The sequence below is a fragment of the Eubalaena glacialis genome, chromosome 14 (assembly GCF_028564815.1).
Source record: "Eubalaena glacialis isolate mEubGla1 chromosome 14, mEubGla1.1.hap2.+ XY, whole genome shotgun sequence".
Lineage (NCBI taxonomy): Eukaryota > Metazoa > Chordata > Mammalia > Artiodactyla > Balaenidae > Eubalaena > Eubalaena glacialis.
The window spans coordinates 82,140,452-82,158,409 of record NC_083729.1 but is presented as its reverse complement, the minus strand read 5'-3'; the positions used below and the strand labels follow the sequence as shown (position 1 = coordinate 82,158,409).

The 17,958-nt window shown below is 47.6% G+C and overlaps 2 protein-coding genes across 2 annotated transcripts; both read left to right on the top strand.

The window, feature by feature from the left end:
• Nucleotides 1-2,436: 2,436 nt before the first annotated feature.
• Nucleotides 2,437-7,546, top strand: CHCHD5 (coiled-coil-helix-coiled-coil-helix domain containing 5). The gene is made up of 4 exons (XM_061168829.1): nt 2,437-2,706; nt 3,835-3,975; nt 4,075-4,240; nt 7,092-7,546. Coding segments are annotated over exons 1-4 (333 nt in total). The 5' UTR covers nt 2,437-2,704; the 3' UTR covers nt 7,116-7,546.
• A 3,310-nt stretch (nt 7,547-10,856) lies between these two features.
• LOC133105278 (axin interactor, dorsalization-associated protein-like) lies at nt 10,857-12,215 on the top strand. Its single transcript, XM_061211260.1, has one exon. It carries the CDS (start codon nt 10,857-10,859, stop codon nt 11,775-11,777), a length of 921 nt encoding a protein of 306 aa, XP_061067243.1. The 3' UTR covers nt 11,778-12,215.
• Nucleotides 12,216-17,958: the final 5,743 nt, after the last annotated feature.

Sequence of the window (17,958 nt, the reverse complement as noted above, 5' to 3'; positions counted from 1 at the left end):
AATAAACCCACTTTTGCTGGAGAGACAACTGGCAGCCTATTTGTTTTAGGTCAACGTAACAAACTCTGATAAGGCTAGAAAGAAAATACAAAGTGCTCCATACCAGGTGCTTTGCATATGTCATCTCAGTTTCTACTCACAAGGAAATCCTGAAACATCTGTTACAAGGAAACTGAAACACAGAGAGAAGTACTCTGTCCGAGCTCTCAGGTTCAAACCCAGATCTGCTTCACTCCAAACCCTAGGGTCACTTGGGTCTCCCTTACCTTTGATTCCTAGAGAGGAAGTTAGTTACACTCTTGAGCCACAGGCCAAAAGGCAACTAGAAGTTTGGAGGCATGAGTGTCAGACGTTTGAAACCCTTCCCTGGAGGAAGCATATTACCTGGATTTTGGGATAAGACTCAGGGGGAGGGCATAGGACAGATTAAGATTTCACTCTCCCAGGAAGGGAAAACCTGAGAATTTAGTCTACATTTGAAGCCAAAGAGAAGAGATGCTGACGCTGTTCCCTTCCTCTCTTCCAGGCTCCATGCTAAAACGCTCACATACACTATGTCTTATGTGAAGAATTTCACTGCTATCATCCCCATTTTACAGACGAGCACACTTGCAACCAAGCAGGACTCTTTGGGGCCCTCCCAGAACACACCTCCTCCCCATGTTCTCTGCCTACCTTCTGTCTGTAGAAAAACTTTAGCCTCCTGGGCCTTCCCCGAGTTCCAAAGAGTAAATTTAATCAGAGAAGTGAGAAAATGCAGAAAGGAAAATAGTCAAACAAGACAAAATAATAATAGTTTAGCCATTAAACAAAGTCAAGGCCCTTTAGTTCCTCCTCAGGGGCTACAGATAATATTCTGAGCCGTGTCCTTTGAGCTGTTTTGCACATACTGAGACCCTCACCAGATGGAGGCACGTAGACCCCAGACTGGTTGGAACCAGAAAGCTGACGATGCTGACTCCCACCAACCAATGAGAAGAATGTCTGGAGCTGATCACACACCCCACAACCCCGCTCCCTCACCCCGTCTTTAAAAACCTTTCCCTGGGAACTCCCTGGCGGTCCAGTTGTTAGGACTTGGTGCTTTCACTGCCCTGGGCCCGGGTTCAACCCCTGGTCAGGGAACTAAGATCCCTCAAGCTGTGTGTCGTGGCCAAAACAAATAAATAAAAAAATAAAAGAATGCCAGAGCCGTTGCAGGTATGGCAAAAACTGGCTAGAACAGATTAGGCCCGAGACGGAGGAAGATTCAACTTGCAGGAGACCTTGAACCTCATTATACACAAGCATATGCAAATGACACGCCCACAGGTGCCAAGACAGTTCTGAGGCTGACCACAGGAGGCCAAAAAGTGGGCAGGGACCCAATTCCTGGAAATCCCCGCCCCTTCCCCTAAGCAGTTAGAATGCTCCTCCCGCTTGCCTAAGAAATTACCCAGCCCATACAAACTAACCACCCCGTATTTCCGGGCCAGTCTCCCCTTTTGAGATGGATTGCATTCTGCCTACAGAGTGTATCTCTCTAAATAAATCCACTTCTTTCCTATCACTTTGTGTCTCACTGAATTCTTTCGGCAACCAGACAGAAAAAACCTGAGCTTCCTTAAGTCCTGAGACCAGGTGTGCGATCTCCATTAAAAGACAGTGGGTTCGAGTCCCAGCCCATGGGGTCCAGTCCCATCTGAGCTGTGCTGTTTCAGTTCGGTAACATACGGAGACTCCAAGCAATTGTCACTTGCCCACAAATGGCTCTTGTTCCTCTAAGCCACTATGATTAACTACATTTTATGTTCATTTTGGCTCACCCTGGGTCTGGAAAAACCTCTGCACACAAGACAGCAGGACTGACGCTCAGTTCTCTGACCAAGGGATACTCACACGGAGCCTCACACCTGAAGACAGCCGAGGAGGCGGAAACGTTGTGATATGATGAAGAATTACAGAGAACTAACTTCCCCAAGGTGGCAGGGAGCCAAGACTAAAACTCACGTCCGCCTTGGCTTCATAATTAATGCCCAGGGGTAGGGGACACGGTCTGGGTAACCCAGGCTGAGTAGACGAGAGGTCCAGGCCTCCTTCTCCTGCTCCCGGGGGGACCCCCTTCCCGCCCGCTCCGCCTCGCGTACAACCAGCGTCCCCAGAGGCTAGTGAGCGCACGCGCAGAGCAGAAGGTGCAGAGGGGCATCAGGTATCAGGTTCCGTGTCCGGGCGCCCAGCAGCCCGCAGCCACAGCGCCCAACCAAGCCGCGAACGGCAGCATGTTGAGGGGTCGCAGCAGCGGCAGCCGCTGGCCACCAGCTCCAGTAAGGCGGCTAAAGGCGCGAGCCGCTGCGGCCAAGTACAGGAGCGGCGCACACCAGCACCGCACTCGCCTTAGAGCGGAGGTACCGCGATTCTTCCCAGTACTTCCGGTGAATTCCCAGCGCCGCCAGGGCCAGCCGGAAATGGAAGGGCGGAAAGTACCGAGCCGGCTGGGGCCGGAAAGTGGCTACGCAAGGCGCCACCATTAGAGGTCGGTGCCGGAAGGAGAAGTAGGGCGCCGCCATGACGGGTTGGGCCTAAAGGGAACGGGGCTGCCTGTCTGCTCTGCGACCGGGAAAATACGAGGCGAGGAGGGCTGGGCTGGGCGCCGCCATGACAACCTGATACCGGAAAAGGCGGGGCTATCCTCCCTCATTGATCCTCCTCCGGCATCGGCCTCAAGATGTGAGTAGCGGGAGCCCCTACCCCGTACCTGCCCCCGTATTCTTTCTCTTCTCCAGTGATCTGGACTTAGGCCAGGACTCCGGGAAGAAGGATTGGCCTCTCTGTTCCCTGGAGATCCGAGCCTTAGGATTCAGCGCTGTCCTTCACGAGCCCCAGTTCTCCGCGTGTTCAGGCCCCGCCCTCTGAGCGTTTAGGCTCCGCCCCTCTTTCGGGTGATAAGGAAGGACTTTCAGGTCCAGTCTCTCAACACCCGAAGACTTGCCCCCCGAAACCCCGGGTCTCGTCCCTCACCCTGCAACCCTACGACTCCAGACTTCTACCAGGACCTCTAGGACTCCTAGAGCCGTCGTTTTAGAGCTCCAGGTTCCTCCCCCTGGATCATCTGACTTTACCTTTTGAAACTTCCGGGTCTGTCGAGTATCTCAGACCTCACCTATAGGGCCCACAGACTTGTTCTTAGATACCACTGATCTCACGCTGGAGTTCCAGACCTTGTTCCCAAGAACTTGAAGAGCTTATCTGTAGGACCCTCCAGATTTACCCCAGAGCCCCAGCCTCACCCAGGGCTTCCAGATCATGCCCCTAGGACCCTGAGACCCACCCCAGGATCCCCAAACCTGCCCCAGGGCCTCAAGTCTCACTTTCAGTACCCCTGTCTTCAGGTCTCATCTCTAAGACCCTCTGGTCAAGAGACCCTTCCCCAGGACCGAAGACCTCACCCCTTGGACCTCTAACCCTCACTTTTAGGGCCTTCAAAATTCCCAAGCCTAAACTGGGGGATGCCCAGACTCGCAGACCCTTCTTCCAGGACCTCCACAGCCTGCCTTGGAATAATCAGACCTTTTATTCAGGACCTCCACTATCTCCCCAGAAGCTTCCAGCCTGCTCCACAACCCCCAAGGCTCATGCCTTACCTCTCTACCTCCCTGGCCCTATCCCAGGACCCTTCAGACTCTGAGATTTGCCCAAGACCCCATAGATATACTGTATATCTGTTTAGGTACTGTATACATTAAAAGTATATATACTGTATACTCACTCTGGGGTGAGTCTACACCCCAGACTCAGATCAGAACTCCCTTTCTTGCCTACTGCCTGGAATTATCCTCAGACTATCACGTCCCACAGGCAGGCAGCCCTGGAGATCACTGCTCGCTACTGTGGCCAGGAGCTGGAGCAGTATGGCCAGTGTGTGGCAGCCAAGCCTGAGTCATGGCAACGAGACTGTCACCACCTTAAGATGAGCATTGCTCAGTGCACGTCCGCCCAGTGAGTGTGGGCAAGTACGGGGCAGGTTGTGGGGGGCGGGGGTGTTGGTGGGCAGTGGGGTGGAAGTCTCCCTGGGCCTGAAATGCCCTGCCCCTGCAGCCCAGTCATCCGGCAGATCCGCCAGGCCTGTGCGGAGCCTTTTGAGGCCTTTGAGGAATGTCTTAGACAGAACGAGGCAGCCGTGGGCAACTGTGCAGAACATGTGCGCCGCTTCCTGCAATGTGCTGAGCGGGTGCAGCCGACACACACACCCTCTACCGCAGAGGTAAGACAGCGGCTCAGCAGTTCATCCCACCCCTTCATCTTTCTAGCTGCTCAGAGTAAAGACCATGGAGTCAGCCTCAGCCCCACGCAGACCTTTACCATGCATCCCGCTTCCAGAACATCAGAACGTGTTCCCTTCTTAACCATTCCATAGTCCCTGCTTTAGTCCAGCCATCTCCTCCACCCCTCCACAGCCAAGATACCTGCCCCAGCCTTCTCCCTGGTCTCCCTGAATCCCCTCTTACCTTGCCTCCGTGCGGTAGCCAGAGAGAACATTTAGGAACTGAAAACTAGTCACATTACACCTTTGCTTAAAGCTCTTCAGTGACTTCTCATCCACACTGAGAACAAAATCCCAGGTTCCTGCTGGTTCTCTGTGTTCTTCCCCAGGCTGACCTGATCCACCTCCTCCCTTACCCACTCTCCCTTTCTCTTCCTCGCTGCCTCTCAGCTGTATGGGCAATGGGCGTAAGGATGGGGCAAAAAAGTCTTAACTGTTTTTAATGTATACAGTTACCTAAACAGATTTAATGTATACAGATTTAATGTATACCTAAACAGATGTACAGTATATCTGTGGTATTAAAATGTCATGGATGGGTGCAATTTTTTAAAAATGTCTAAAAAGACTCCTTGGGGGGGCAATAATTTTTTTAAAAAAAGGTTGAGAAATGCTGGTTTAGATGTTTACTGTCTCCCCCACTGGCCTGCAAGCTCCAAAGGCAAAAGTTACATCTTTCACCAGCTCCCTCTTAACCCCCTCTCATTTGCCCCTCTCTCGGTTCCTGGGGCCCCATCTTCTCTATTCGCACCCAGAAGAGAAGCCTTCTCTTGGACCTCCATGCTGTCTGTCTTACCTCAGTCAGTCCATTCTCCGTGAAGGTCCCAGAGTGATCCCAAAGGAACTCTGACTGCGTACTGCTTCATGGCTCGCGTTGACCAGGCCAAGTCTACACTCCGGCACAGCCTCTCGGGCCCTGCAGGATATGGCTTCTGGCCCTACCTCTACCCGACATCCACCTCAAGCTCTGTGTTTCCTGCCCCAGTGAACATGCAATTACTTGAATGCCGGTCTCTCCTGCTGCCAGGCTTTTATCTCACTGTTTCCCTCTGCCGGGACTGCCCTTCCTATTCCATCTGGCTAATTCTTATTCCAGCTTCGATGTCACCTCCCTCAGAAAATCCCGTCATGGCCCATCTCCATCCTCCCAAGATGCCTGTGCTCCCTCCCTATGGCTTATATTTTACTGCCTTGTAACCGCTTCCCTCCCATCGCCTGTTTCAGAGGCGTTCTTGGCTAAAGACTGGGGAAATGCCCTTCTACCAGGCCCTGTAGACATTGGGTTTTTTTTTTTTTTTAATAAGGCACAGATAAGTGAAAGGTTCAGGTTCCAAGAGCAGACACCAGTGAGATGGACTTTTAATTCTTTTCAGAAAATATGCAGTAATGATTGCATACTGTTCACACTAGTTTATTAATTCTATTTTGGTGATACTTCTTGCAAGTTTTTTGAGCATCTGAACAAAGACCCCACCTTCCTATCTTAGGGCCAGTTGCTCTCTCCCTGCTGGAATGAGCAACCAAGGCTCTCCCTGGTCTTCCTGGGGTCACCCCTGTCCTGCCCCCCTGCTACTGTCTGTCTCCCTGCTGGTAGCCAAAGGAGCTTTTAAAAAGGGAAATTTAAAGCCTGTGGGTTTCCAGTGCGCTCAGAGTCATTAACCCCACACCTGGCTCCACCTCACTGTCTTCTCCTTCCCGGTAACGGCATCCCAGCTGCAGCTTTCCCTCTCTGACTGGGGGCAGTGAGATTCAGGCCTCCTCTCTTCTCTAGTCTCCATGATAGCAAGCACGCAGGCTCATCTCATAAAACATGGTATAAAGACGTCTCACGTTGACGCAGCTGACAGCGTGAAGTGCTGCTTGTACCTTCCGCTCCGCACACCTCTGCTCTGTACCCTGATGTAGTTTTCTTCATAGGATTTACCTGCTGACACATTTTTGTTCACTGGTTGTCTGTCCCTCCCTAGAGTCAGAGATGTGTGTCTGCTGCATCCACTGCCAGGAAATTCTAAGAATTTTTCACATGATCTGAATTTTTAAATTGTCATCAATTTGTTCTTAATATCCTCATATTATCTTAAGGTCTGTCAAACCTGTAACAAAGGCCCCTTTTTCATTTCTCTCTTTTTTTCTTTTGGCTGAGCCATGTGGCTTGTGGGATCTTAGTTCCCACCTGGGCCCTCGGCAGTGAGCGTGTGGAGTCCTAACCACTGGACCGCCAGGGAATTCCCCCCTTTTTCATTTCTTTTTTTTTTTTTTTTTAATTTATCTTATTTATTTATTTATTTTTGGCTGCGTTGGCTCTTTTTTTTTGCTGCGCCCGGGCTTTCTCTAGTTGTGGCGAGCGGGGGCTACTCTTCCTTGTGGTGGGCGGGCTTCTCATTGCAGTGGCTTCTCTTGTTGCGGAGCGCAGGCTCTAGGCACGTGAGCTTCAGTAGTTGTGTCACACAGGCTCAGTAGTTGTGGCACACGGGCTTAGTTGCTCCGCGGCATGTGGGATCTTCCCGGACCAGGGCTCGAACCCGTGTGCCCTGCATTAGCAGGCGGATTCTTAACCACTGCGCCACCAGGGAAGTCCCCCTTTTTCATTTCTGACATTGGTTATTTGTGTCTTCTTCCTTTTTTTCTTGATGAGCCTTGACAGGAGTTTATCAATATTATTAATCTTTTCACAGAATCTGCTTTTGGCTTTGTTGGTGCTCTCTATTTCATATATTTGTTTTTAATTTTTCTTGTGTGTGCCAGGCACACAAGAGGTGCTAGTAGATGTCGATGTGGCTTTTTTCTGCAGGCACAGCCACTTCCTGCCTCCTGAGGACCCTTCAGACCGTAGGAGAACTGGACATGAGTGACTGCACTTGATGCCTCCACCCCTGAAGAATGGCCAGGTGGCGTCCTGAGGGCTGTGGACATGGGCCTGGCTTCCCTGGACATCAAGACTCACAATAAATAAAGACTATACCAGGCTTTGGTTCCTGCCTTCAGCACCTGCGGGGCCCTGTTCCCCAGCTTCACCTACTGTGCCAAGGAGGGGCCTGGGGCATGGGGCAAGCTGCTCTGTCTGTTCACCAAGGTTAAGGCGACCCCTCTTCCCCCCTCAGCTCTGCCAACATCAATTTCCTGTCTCCTGCCGCACGGATACAGAGAAGGGCTCCTTCTCACTTTAACTCTAGCGTTTACAAGCCTTCATTGAGTGTTTCCTGGAGGCTTAGGGGGCAATAAATAACACACCTCCTTCCCTCTTGAGTTCAGAACCAGTTGAGCAATAGACATGGGCATGAGGCAATGCAGGTGAAAACACTGGCTTTTGTATTGAAAAGAGCTGCATTGACGGATGTGGCTTAGAGTTTGCTGCACTGGACTTCTCTTCTGTCTTGGTTTGCATCCTTCCAGAGTCCAACCCGGAGAATTTCAGTACAGGTAGTATCTGGGGGCATGATTCCAGGAACACTCGTAGGGAAGTGGAGAGGTGTGACAGAGGAAGGCAGCCAATAAAAGGTGCATTACCAAGCCGGTCACTGCTGTGGGCAACTGAGGCTCAGTCCCACCTGGGACTTCTGGGAGACGGCACAGAACATAGCTCAGTTCTCCCATCCCAGGGGCAAGGAAGTTGGGGTGTATGTACACCAACTCCCCATCTGACATTGAGGGATGTTTTCATGGGCATTGACTGCCCTATGCGTGGTCGAGTGCCTCCTGCCACCAAGAGAGGGCCCTGAGCAGAGAGCAGTGGGAAGTCAAGTGAGCAGCCTCCAGCACACAGGAGAGGGTGCTGAGTGGATCGGGTAGGTACCAGCAGTGGCTGCTGCAGCTTCCTAATGTTTCTCTGCAGGATTACAGGCTCCGTGGGCATAGCTGGTTGATCTGTCTTCCTGCAGGGGCAGGTCCTAAAGGGCAGAGGGTAGACAGGCAAGTATGCAGAGAGAGAGAGCCCAGAGCCTGCACCCAGCTTCACCTTTCAGATAAGTTGCTCTGCCCTGGAGCGTAATCCAGACTTACAGAAACTGGAAGTGACTGGTCAGCGCCGACCGGACTGGCCATTTGAAATCTAAGGCTTGTGCTCTGGCTTGGAAAAATGAGCTGGGAGTCTCTCCTGGGGATTTGACACCTAAAACAAAGGAAGTTGTTGGTTGGCTTAGCAGCCAGGGTGGGAGTCCTATGCAGTCAGGGTTGCAGGGGCCCTTGGATGCCATGTGGCCCAAACAAGAAAACCCAGGTTGTGGAGAGAGGATTGTCATCAGTTCCTGTGGTCCCTGAAAGGCTGCTTGGGTCCTGATGGCTTTCTGTTCCCAGCTCCAGTTTCCTTGGGCTGTGGATTGAGCCCTCAGACTTCTGTGTATGTTTTCAGCCAACCTGTCTTTACTTGAGTAAGCTAGGGTGGGGTTTTCTCCATGTGACTGAAAGAAGTGATAAGAGCAGACAAAATGGAGGTGGAGACTACGTTTTAGAACATCTCTAACGGGCCTGTCTTCCACTAGGCTAGACCAGCTTCCTTATATGGTGGGTCTCAGGGGTCCACGAGAGCAAAAATTGAAACAACGTCACCGCATTTACCACATTCTACTAGTTGAAGTAAGTCATGAGGCCAACCCAGATTAAAGGCCCTGGAGACTCTGCCTCTTTTTTGGCGGGGAAGGGACTCCACCTCTTGATGGCGTTTGCCTGCAAAGAATTTTTGCCCATATTTACCCATAAAAACTTAATAGTTTCTATTCTTGCGTCTGTTTGGGTAAAATGTATTTTTCTAATAATTTTTCACATGATCTGAATTTTTAAATTGTCATCAATTTGTTCTTAATATCCTCATATTATCTTAAGGTCTGTCAAACCTGTAACAAAGGCCCCTTTTTCATTTCTTTTTTTCTTTTGGCTGAGCCATGTGGCTTGTGGGATCTTAGTTCCCACCTGGGCCCTCGGCAGTGAGCGTGTGGAGTCCTAACCACTGGACTGCCAGAGAATTCCCCCCTTTTTCATTTCTGACATTGGTTATTTGTGTCTTCTTCCTTTATTTCTTGATGAGTCTTGACAGGAGTTTATCAATATTATTAATCTTTTCACAGAATCTGCTTTTGGCTTTGTTGGTGCTCTCTATTTCCTATATTTGTTTTTAATTTAAATCTCTTCTTTATTATTACCTTCTTTTCTTGGATTTAATTTTCTGTTTTCTACCTTTTTGAATGTTTAGCTCACTGACTTTCAGCCTTTTCCCTTTTCTAATATATGCACTTTTTCCCCAAAGCATGGCTGTTTTGCTTTTTTCATTGATCTCAGATTATTTAGACGTTTAAAACTGTATTTTTTAAATTCTAAACATATGGGGATTTTTCTAGTTATCTTGCCTAATTGCAATTGGGTTGAGAACATATTTTATATGATTTCATTCTTTTGAAATCTGTTGAGACTTTCTGGCTTGGCATATGGTCAGTTTCTGTTAATGTGCCATATGTGCTTGAATCCTTGGCTCATGATGCATGATCTTAGCTTGGATTCCCCCAGAAACAGACTTTGAGACAAGGGTTTGGGAGATGATCCCAGAAAGCACTGGTAGAGCTGTGGGAAGTGAGGCAGGGAAGGGAAGGCAGCACATCAGAGGTGCATTTTCAAACAAGGTATCACTGTGGGCAACAGCTTCATTCTCTGGGCAACTCTGGGAAGCAGTGGAAATAGGCTTCCCACTCTCGTGGTGAGGGCATTTGTACACCCTTCATTTGGTTGAGGGCTACTTAAGGGGATGGGTTTTTTGGTTTTTGTGGGGTCTTTTGTTTTTTTTAGTTTGGCCTGCGGGATTTTGGTTTCCTGACCAGGGATCGAACCCGTGCCCCCTGCAGTGGAAGCACAGAGTGTTAACCGCTGGACCGCCAGTGGAGTCCCAAGGGGATGGATTTTTAATTCCCTGCCACTTCCCGCTTGCCACACACCAGGCAGAGTGGGCTCTGGTGGAGAGAAAGCTCTCCAGCAAAGATCAGCTGCCTTGCCTGCTTCACCCACTGGGTTCACTTCTGTGGCCGCCGCCTGTGGCCACAGCTGCCATTGCTGCCGTCTGTCATGGCTGCCTCAGCAGCAGCCAGCGTCATCCTGACCACCTTTGCTGCCTGTCCCTACTGATGCCATCACCACATCCCACCGTAGCCACCGTTGGTGGAGGTATTGAAATAACAAGAATGCCTTCAAAATGCTTGACTCCGTTCGCAAAGAATGGCTACATTCAACCCAGGAGGCCGATGAGAAGTGGTGGGCATGAAGGCGGGGGAAGCACTGGGAAGAGTGTGGGGAGGGACAGACGGCAGTGTTGGGGGGACGTGTGTGGGTGCTGAAGGGGTTGAGTGAGCTGATAACGCTCAGGATTCTGAGGAGGCAGAATTCCAGTCAAGGCTTCGGAGCCGCAAAGTTCGGCTCTGGCGGCAAAGGGGCTTGGGCGGCTCCTTGGCAGGTGGTAGCAGTGGCCTAGCGGTTCCTCCTGGCCCTGTGAATGTCGGAGCCAGGCCCGGGGAGGATGGCACCCTAAAGCCCATCCTCGCTGGGGTAGGGGCAGGAGGGGACGGGGTGGGGACCGGCCATGTCGGAGGTGACCCGAAGTCTGCTGCAGTGCTGGGGTGCCAGCTTTAGGAGAGGCTCCAACTTCGACTCTTGGGGCCAGCTGGTGGAGGCGATAGAGGAGTATCAGATATTAGCAAGATACCTACAAAAAGAGGCCCAAGCTCAGCACAGTAATTCTGAATTCACCGAAGGACAAAAGAGAACCATGGGCAAAATGGCAACGTGCTTGGAATTAAGAAGTGCAGCTTTAAAATCCACACGGTCCCAAGAAGAATTTAAACTGGAGGGTCTGAAGAAGCTAGAACCAATCCTAAAGAATATTCTTACATATAATAAAGAATTCCCATTTGATGTTCAGCCTGTCCCCTTAAGAAGAATTTTAGCACCTGGTGAAGAAGAGAATTTGGAATTTGAAGAAGATGAAGAAGAGGGTGGTGCTAGAGCAGGGTCTCCTGATGCCTTTCCTGCTAGAGTTCCCCGTACTTTATTACCAAGGTTGCCATCAGAACCAGGAGTGACGTTACTCACTATCAGAATTGAGAAAATTGGCCTGAAAGATGCTGGGCAATGCATTGATCCTTATATCACAGTTAGTGTAAAAGATCTGAATGGCATAGATTTAACTCCTGTGCAAGATACTCTGGTGGCTTCAAGAGAAGAAGATATGTATGTTCATTTTAATGTGGACATGGAGCTCCAGAAGCATGTTGAAAAATTAACCGAAGGTGCAGCTATTTTCTTTGAATTCAAACACTACAAGCCTAAAAAAAGGTTTACCAGCACCAAGTGTTTTGCTTTCATGGAGATGGATGAAATTAAACCTGGGCCAATTGTAATAGAACTATACAAGAAACCCACTGACTTTAAAAGAAAGAAATTGCAATTGCTGACCAAGAAACCACTTTATCTTCATCTGCATCAAACTTTGCACAAGGAATGATCGTGACATGAATACCCTGGAACTTCTGTGAATCTTACCACTCAGTAGAAACCATCCTAGCTCTGTGTAGCCTATTCACCCTTCAACAGGCAGGAAGCAAGCTGTACCCAGGCCAGCAGGCCAGAGTGAGTCCATTACAAAGCTGTAGCACAGAATTCAAAGTCCAGCACGTCACTGATGTAAAAGACTCCTTTGGATACAGGCTTATTGTAGATCTTGAAACGTTTTCACTTTTCTATTAATTGTGCAATGAATAGCCTCTTTTCTAATGTGCCACTACTCCTGCCCTGCTTCCTGGAACGACACTGTTGTGGGTGGAATGTGCTCACCTTCACACTTAATTCAGCAATAAGAGTGTGCTAGAGTTTACACGCCTGTCCACTTCTGCGCCAATATGCTCTTTGGTTTTTCGAGTTAATGTCAAACTTTGGGTTGATGTGGGTAGGGTAGTATGAAACTGCCTTTGAGAGGAATTGGACCAATTATGCTGCCCAAGGTCAGTCTGGAAATTTATAGGCTGCTCCTTAGAGACGGCCTTGATTCACCCTGATCTCATGGTTCTCCTGCTTAGAAACAGTGTGCCTTGGCCTAGTCAGTATCCCATATGGGCGTGTTCGCAGGTGGTAGCTGTGATTTTTCCAGATGACCGGATCGTTTTTCTGAAAGTGAGCATGTTTTTAGTCATGTTGATTAGCTTCTTTCTACATCACATCGTTACTCTTTCTGATAGTGATTCTGGGGTTAATGATGGAACCATCTCAGAATAATTACGAATTCTTGGTGGGTTTATAATGTCTTCTAAATCATGTAATCTAAAAATAATTTGAGTCAGATGCTAACAAGATACCGCAGGGATAACTGCTGTTTTTCTGACAACTGATTGTGAAACCTTAAAACCCGCCTACCTCTTCTTATCGTGGTGAGTAGGCAAATCTGGAGATATTCTATTTTTTTTTATATAGGTAGATAGGATAGCCATTTATTTCCTATGTAGATATACTGCCATTAATCCATATGGAAATATGCAGATCATTAGCTTTTTTTAATTTGACTATTTACATTCTTTCGACTTAATAATGGGGCATAAATAAAACTTTCATAGTACACACGAGGTGGATATTTGATACACAGAACATTAAGATTTGGGGTGGGCATTCTGTGGGTTAGATGTGGAGCACACATATTTAATATTCACTATTTTAAATGAGCAGTGCTAGCATGAGGGGAACGCAGTGCCAGTACTTGGCCTATTTTTAAGCTAGTGTAATAAGCCTAGTCATACCGTTCAGTATGTTTGCTTTTTAAAGTAAGTAACCACAGTCAAGTTCTCGCCCTTGCACTTCAAGAGATCTAGTCTCCACTTTCAGTTGTCTGTTAGGTCAGTTCTGTTTACTATGATGGATGTTAAAAAACTATATGAGCCTGAAGAATTGTCAACCAAATTTAGTCTTGCCTCTCTCTTGATTAGTTTAATTCCAAAATGATTCCATCCACAGTAGCTTGAGGGGATGAAGAATTTGCCTTAATAAATTATTTTGTTGGGGCTTCCCTGGTGGCGCAGTGGTTGAGAGTCTGCCTGCTAATGCAGGGGACACGGGTTCGAGCCCTGGTCTGGGAAGATCCCATGTGCCGCGGAGCAACTAGGCCCGTGAGCCACAACTACTGAGCCTGCGCGTCTGGAGCCTGTGCTCCGCAACAAGAGAGGCCGCGATAGTGAGAGGCCCGCGCACCGCGATGAAGAGTGGCCCCCGCTTGCCACAACTGGAGAAAGCCCTCGCACAGAAACGAAGACCCAACATAGCAATCAATCAATCAATCTTTAAAAAAAAATAAAAAAATAAAAATAAATTATTTTGTTGTTCACTCAACTCTTAGACTGTGAGTTGTCAGCCCACCTGCCGACCCCTAGACTATAAGCTCCTCAGGGGGTAAGAACCACATGTTCCCCATGTCACGTACATTTTCTGAGGTGCTTGGCAGCGCTCTGTACCTTGTGGAGTACTCGGTACTTTCTGTTTGATGTTGCTGACAAGACCTAAAGCTAATCCCTTAAAAAACCTACCATTAAAATGTAGCAAAACTGGAAGAAAAAAAAAAAAAAGTCAGTCACAGGTGTGTGGAGGTGAGGAGGCGGGGTATGTGAACCAGAAAGCAGAGTCTTCAAGGGTCATCATTTTCACCTTTGATGGTTGAACTGAGGATTTTGTGCTTGTCACTGAACATACTGACTTGGATGATAAAGATAATCACTATATTAATGGTAATAAATATTTCAGTCAGGACTTACCTTCAAAGGGTAAGCACCTCATTTATACCATCAAAAACTTTCAGGCAGAATGTGTGCAAATAGAAGCCAGATCTCTAAAGAAATTAATAATCTTGAAAGAAAGTAAGCTAGCTTTTACCATAAAGTGTGCTGCTTTTCAAAAGTCCTGCTGCCACACCCTAGACCAATGAAATCAGAATCTCCTGGGGTAAGACCCAGACATGGGTATTTTTTTTAAAATACCGATTTTAGGGGGCTTCCCTGGTGGCGCAGTGGTTGAGAATCTGCCTGCTAATGCAGGGGACACGGGTTCGAGCCCTGGTCTGGGAAGATCCCACGTGCCGCGGAGCAACTAGGCCCGTGAGCCACAACTACTGAGCCTGCGTGTCTGGAGCCTGTGCTCCGCAACAAGAGAGGCCACGATAGTGAGAGGCCTGCGTACCGCGATGAAGAGTGGCCCCCGCTTGCCGCAACTAGAGAAAGCCCTCGCACAGAAACGAAGACCCAACACAGCCATAAATAAATAAATAAATAAATAAATTTAAAATACCGATTTTTAATTTTATTTCAATATGCAACCAAGAACCACTGCCCTGGCGGAATTCCTCATTTTTGGTTGACTGCGTTTTGTAATATTAACTTGTTTGGAAATAAAGTTCTGAAAGTTGTTGACCCTATTTCTGAAGCCCCTGATGATGTAGAATTTACAGAGTCTGGGAGCCTTTGAGTGTCACAGTAGTATTTCTTTCTAACCCAATGAATATTTACCAGTGAGGTGGTGACATACGAAACAAGGTCAGATCTAAGTAATTTACATCCTTTCCTCCTTCTCTGATGGGCCAGAAATTATGGGATGCAAGGTGCGTCAGTTCAACTGGACAGAAGGAAAGGGTGTCACTCGAAAAAGCATTAAGCAGCAAAAATGTCAAGGACATGGACAAGTTTGTGCAATAAGGGGACCTGCCCTCCTGAGTCTTCCAAGGCCAGAGGCCTGGACACTGCCGCTGGGACTGTGCTGGCTGCGGAGCATGTCCAAAGTCAAATCTCTTACTTCCCAGGAGAAGACATTGAAGATAACACGGTGACCTCGATACAGCAGTGTGAGGTGCTGGCGAGAAAAAGGGGGGAAATGCAGATCGGAAAAATGGAGAAAGAGAACAACTCCAAAGATTCTGTACCCAGCAGAGCGTGAGCCCCAGGGAACCAAGTCCAGGGAAGCATATTTACATATGTTCTTAAGACATGTAAAGGCAAGACTTTAAAAAAGAAGATGGCAAATAAAATAGTACTAATTTAAATGGATATAACCTATACAGAATAAAAATGACAATGACATGTTTCTTCCTGTCTGATGATACAGTAAAATAGTTTTGCTTTTTCTGTTTCCTTTTCCATTAATAATTCTCTAAACTGCCTGCAGTCTTTAGGATGTCTTATTTTCTTTCATTTAGTGGTAAAACTGAGAATCCTAATGATTCCGTGTTCAATGCTTTTGTTGAGAGAATGTTTAGCTGGATGTCATCACATTGGCCTGACACCAGGAATCAGCGTGATGTGTGCCTTCTGAGAGTAGAACTTCAAGGCAAAGTGAATTTTATGTGATAGAGTAAAAGTGATAAAGTAAAACAAAACAAACAAACAAAAAACAAACAAAAAAATCCTCATTTAATTCTTCTTTACATTTCGAGAAGAGGAAAAGCGACCAAAATGCACATTATGAAAGCCTCAATATCACAGGTAAGTAAATCACATCTCTTTTTAGCAAAATGTGTCCAGGACACTTAGCAAGTAAGATCTTTTCGTTTTCTTTGGTAAGGAGCTTATATACTGAATGGGATTTGCCAAAATTTACATTTGCGCTCTCTGCTGCGTATGCAGATAAATAAGCAAAGTCTAGTTTGTATTTGTATAAGAGATCAGCAATTTTTTGTTTTATGTTTTCTGCAACTTCAAGGCAACCTTCATGGAAATTAAGGAATGATTTGAAGCTCCAGTTTTCATTTAAAAAGGTACCTAAGAGCTAGGGGAAACATTCGTTGTGGCTGCCACGCCTCAGTTGAGTCACTGTAGAACGTATGATCATCGGTGAGATCCGACGGAGTCAGTTTTGCACTCTAAGGGGCCAACACATCTGTTATGCTCTAGAGTTTACCCTTTTGTTGGCCCACAAGACATTTTACTTGCAATATCTGAATGAGGAAATGTAATTCTACTCAGTTTCATAGAGCAGTCAAGGGAACAATACGCTAATCGTACATGTTTGTGTCAATTCAATGGCTGCTGTTTTCAGCTGAGCTTTGGTGTCTTTTGGGGAGACAAACAAGCAAACAAACACACTGGCTTTTTTTTTTATATATATAAATTTATTTTATTATTTATTTATTTAATTTTGGCTGCGTTGGGTCTTTGTTACTGTGCGCGGGCTTTCTCTAGTTGCGGTGAGCGGGGGCTACTCTTCGTTGTGGTGCGTGGGCTTCTCGTTGCAGTGGTTTCACTTGTTGCAGAGCACGGGCTCTAGGCGCACGGGCTTCAGTAGTTGTGGCTTGCGGGCTCTAGAGCGCAGGCTCAGTAGTTGTGGCGCACTGGCTTAGTTGCTCCATGGCATGTGGGATCCTCCCGGGCCAGGGCTCGAACCCGTGTCCCCTGCATTGGCAGGCGGATTCTTAACCACTGCGCCACCAGGGAAGTCCCAACACACTGGCTTTTGATAGATTTAGAAGTACTTGCCTGTCTCATCCTGAACTTGTGAGATTCAATCCCCACATGTGCTTTCATATACTCTTTTCCACCATGTACAATCCCCAGTTTTTTCCTGCATAGTGTGCAGTATGATCTAGTTTGGTTACTTACGTTCCTAATCCAGTTATATATGTCCTTCCATTTGTCATTAAAATAACATAAACATTTAGTCTGTGTTTTATGTGTTATCTGGGTCATGCTGGCATTGGTACTATAATTGTTCTCATTTTCATTATCTGAACTCCTAGAAAACAAAGTCACGATATTCACAATGTTAAATATTAAACTATCACTGTCCCAGTCCAAAGTACAACAGTTAACCCACAGAGACAGAGTATTAACATACAACTACAATGTACTTGTTACACATTTAAGTTGCATCATTCAGAGTGATGCAGCCATGGAGGATTCAATACTCTGAGTCAAATTATGGATTGGGAGGAAAACAACAACAACAGTGGCAGGGAATTCCCTGCAGTCCAGTGGTTAGGACTCTGCGCTTCCACTGCAGGGGGCCCGGGTTCGATCCCTGGTCAGGGAACTGTGATTCCGCAAGCCATGCTGCGCGGCCAAAAAAAAAAAGGCAGGTGGTCAACTTCTGAAATTTAATCTCCACTCAGACTTCTCTGCCAAACTCCAGACTTGCATATCAATTGCCTACCCAACGTTTCTGTTTTTTTTTTTTTTTTTAATTACTACACTTACTTTATTTTATTTAGTTATTTATTTTTTGGCTGCAGTGGGTCTTCGTTGCTGCCCACAGGCTTTCTCTAGCTGTGGTGAGCAGGGGCTACTCTTTATTGAGGTTCTGAGGCTTCTCATTGCGGTGGCTTCTCTTGTTGCGGAGCACGGGCTCTAGGCGCGTGGGCTTCAGTAGTTGTAGCACACGGGCTTCAGTAGTTGTGGCACATGGGCTTCAGTAGTTGCGGCACGTGGGCTCAGTAGTTGTGGCTCGTGGGCTCTAGAGCGCAGGCTCAGTAGTTGTGGCACATGGGTTTAGTTGCTCCGTGGCACGTGGGATCTTCCCAGACCAGGTCTCGAACCCGTGTCCCCTGCACTGGCAGGTGGATTCTTAACCCCTGCGCCACCAGGGAAGTCCCAACATTTCTATTTTGATGTCTTGAAACATCTCAATATTACCGTGTTCAGAGCTGAGCTTCTGATTCTCCTCCTAAA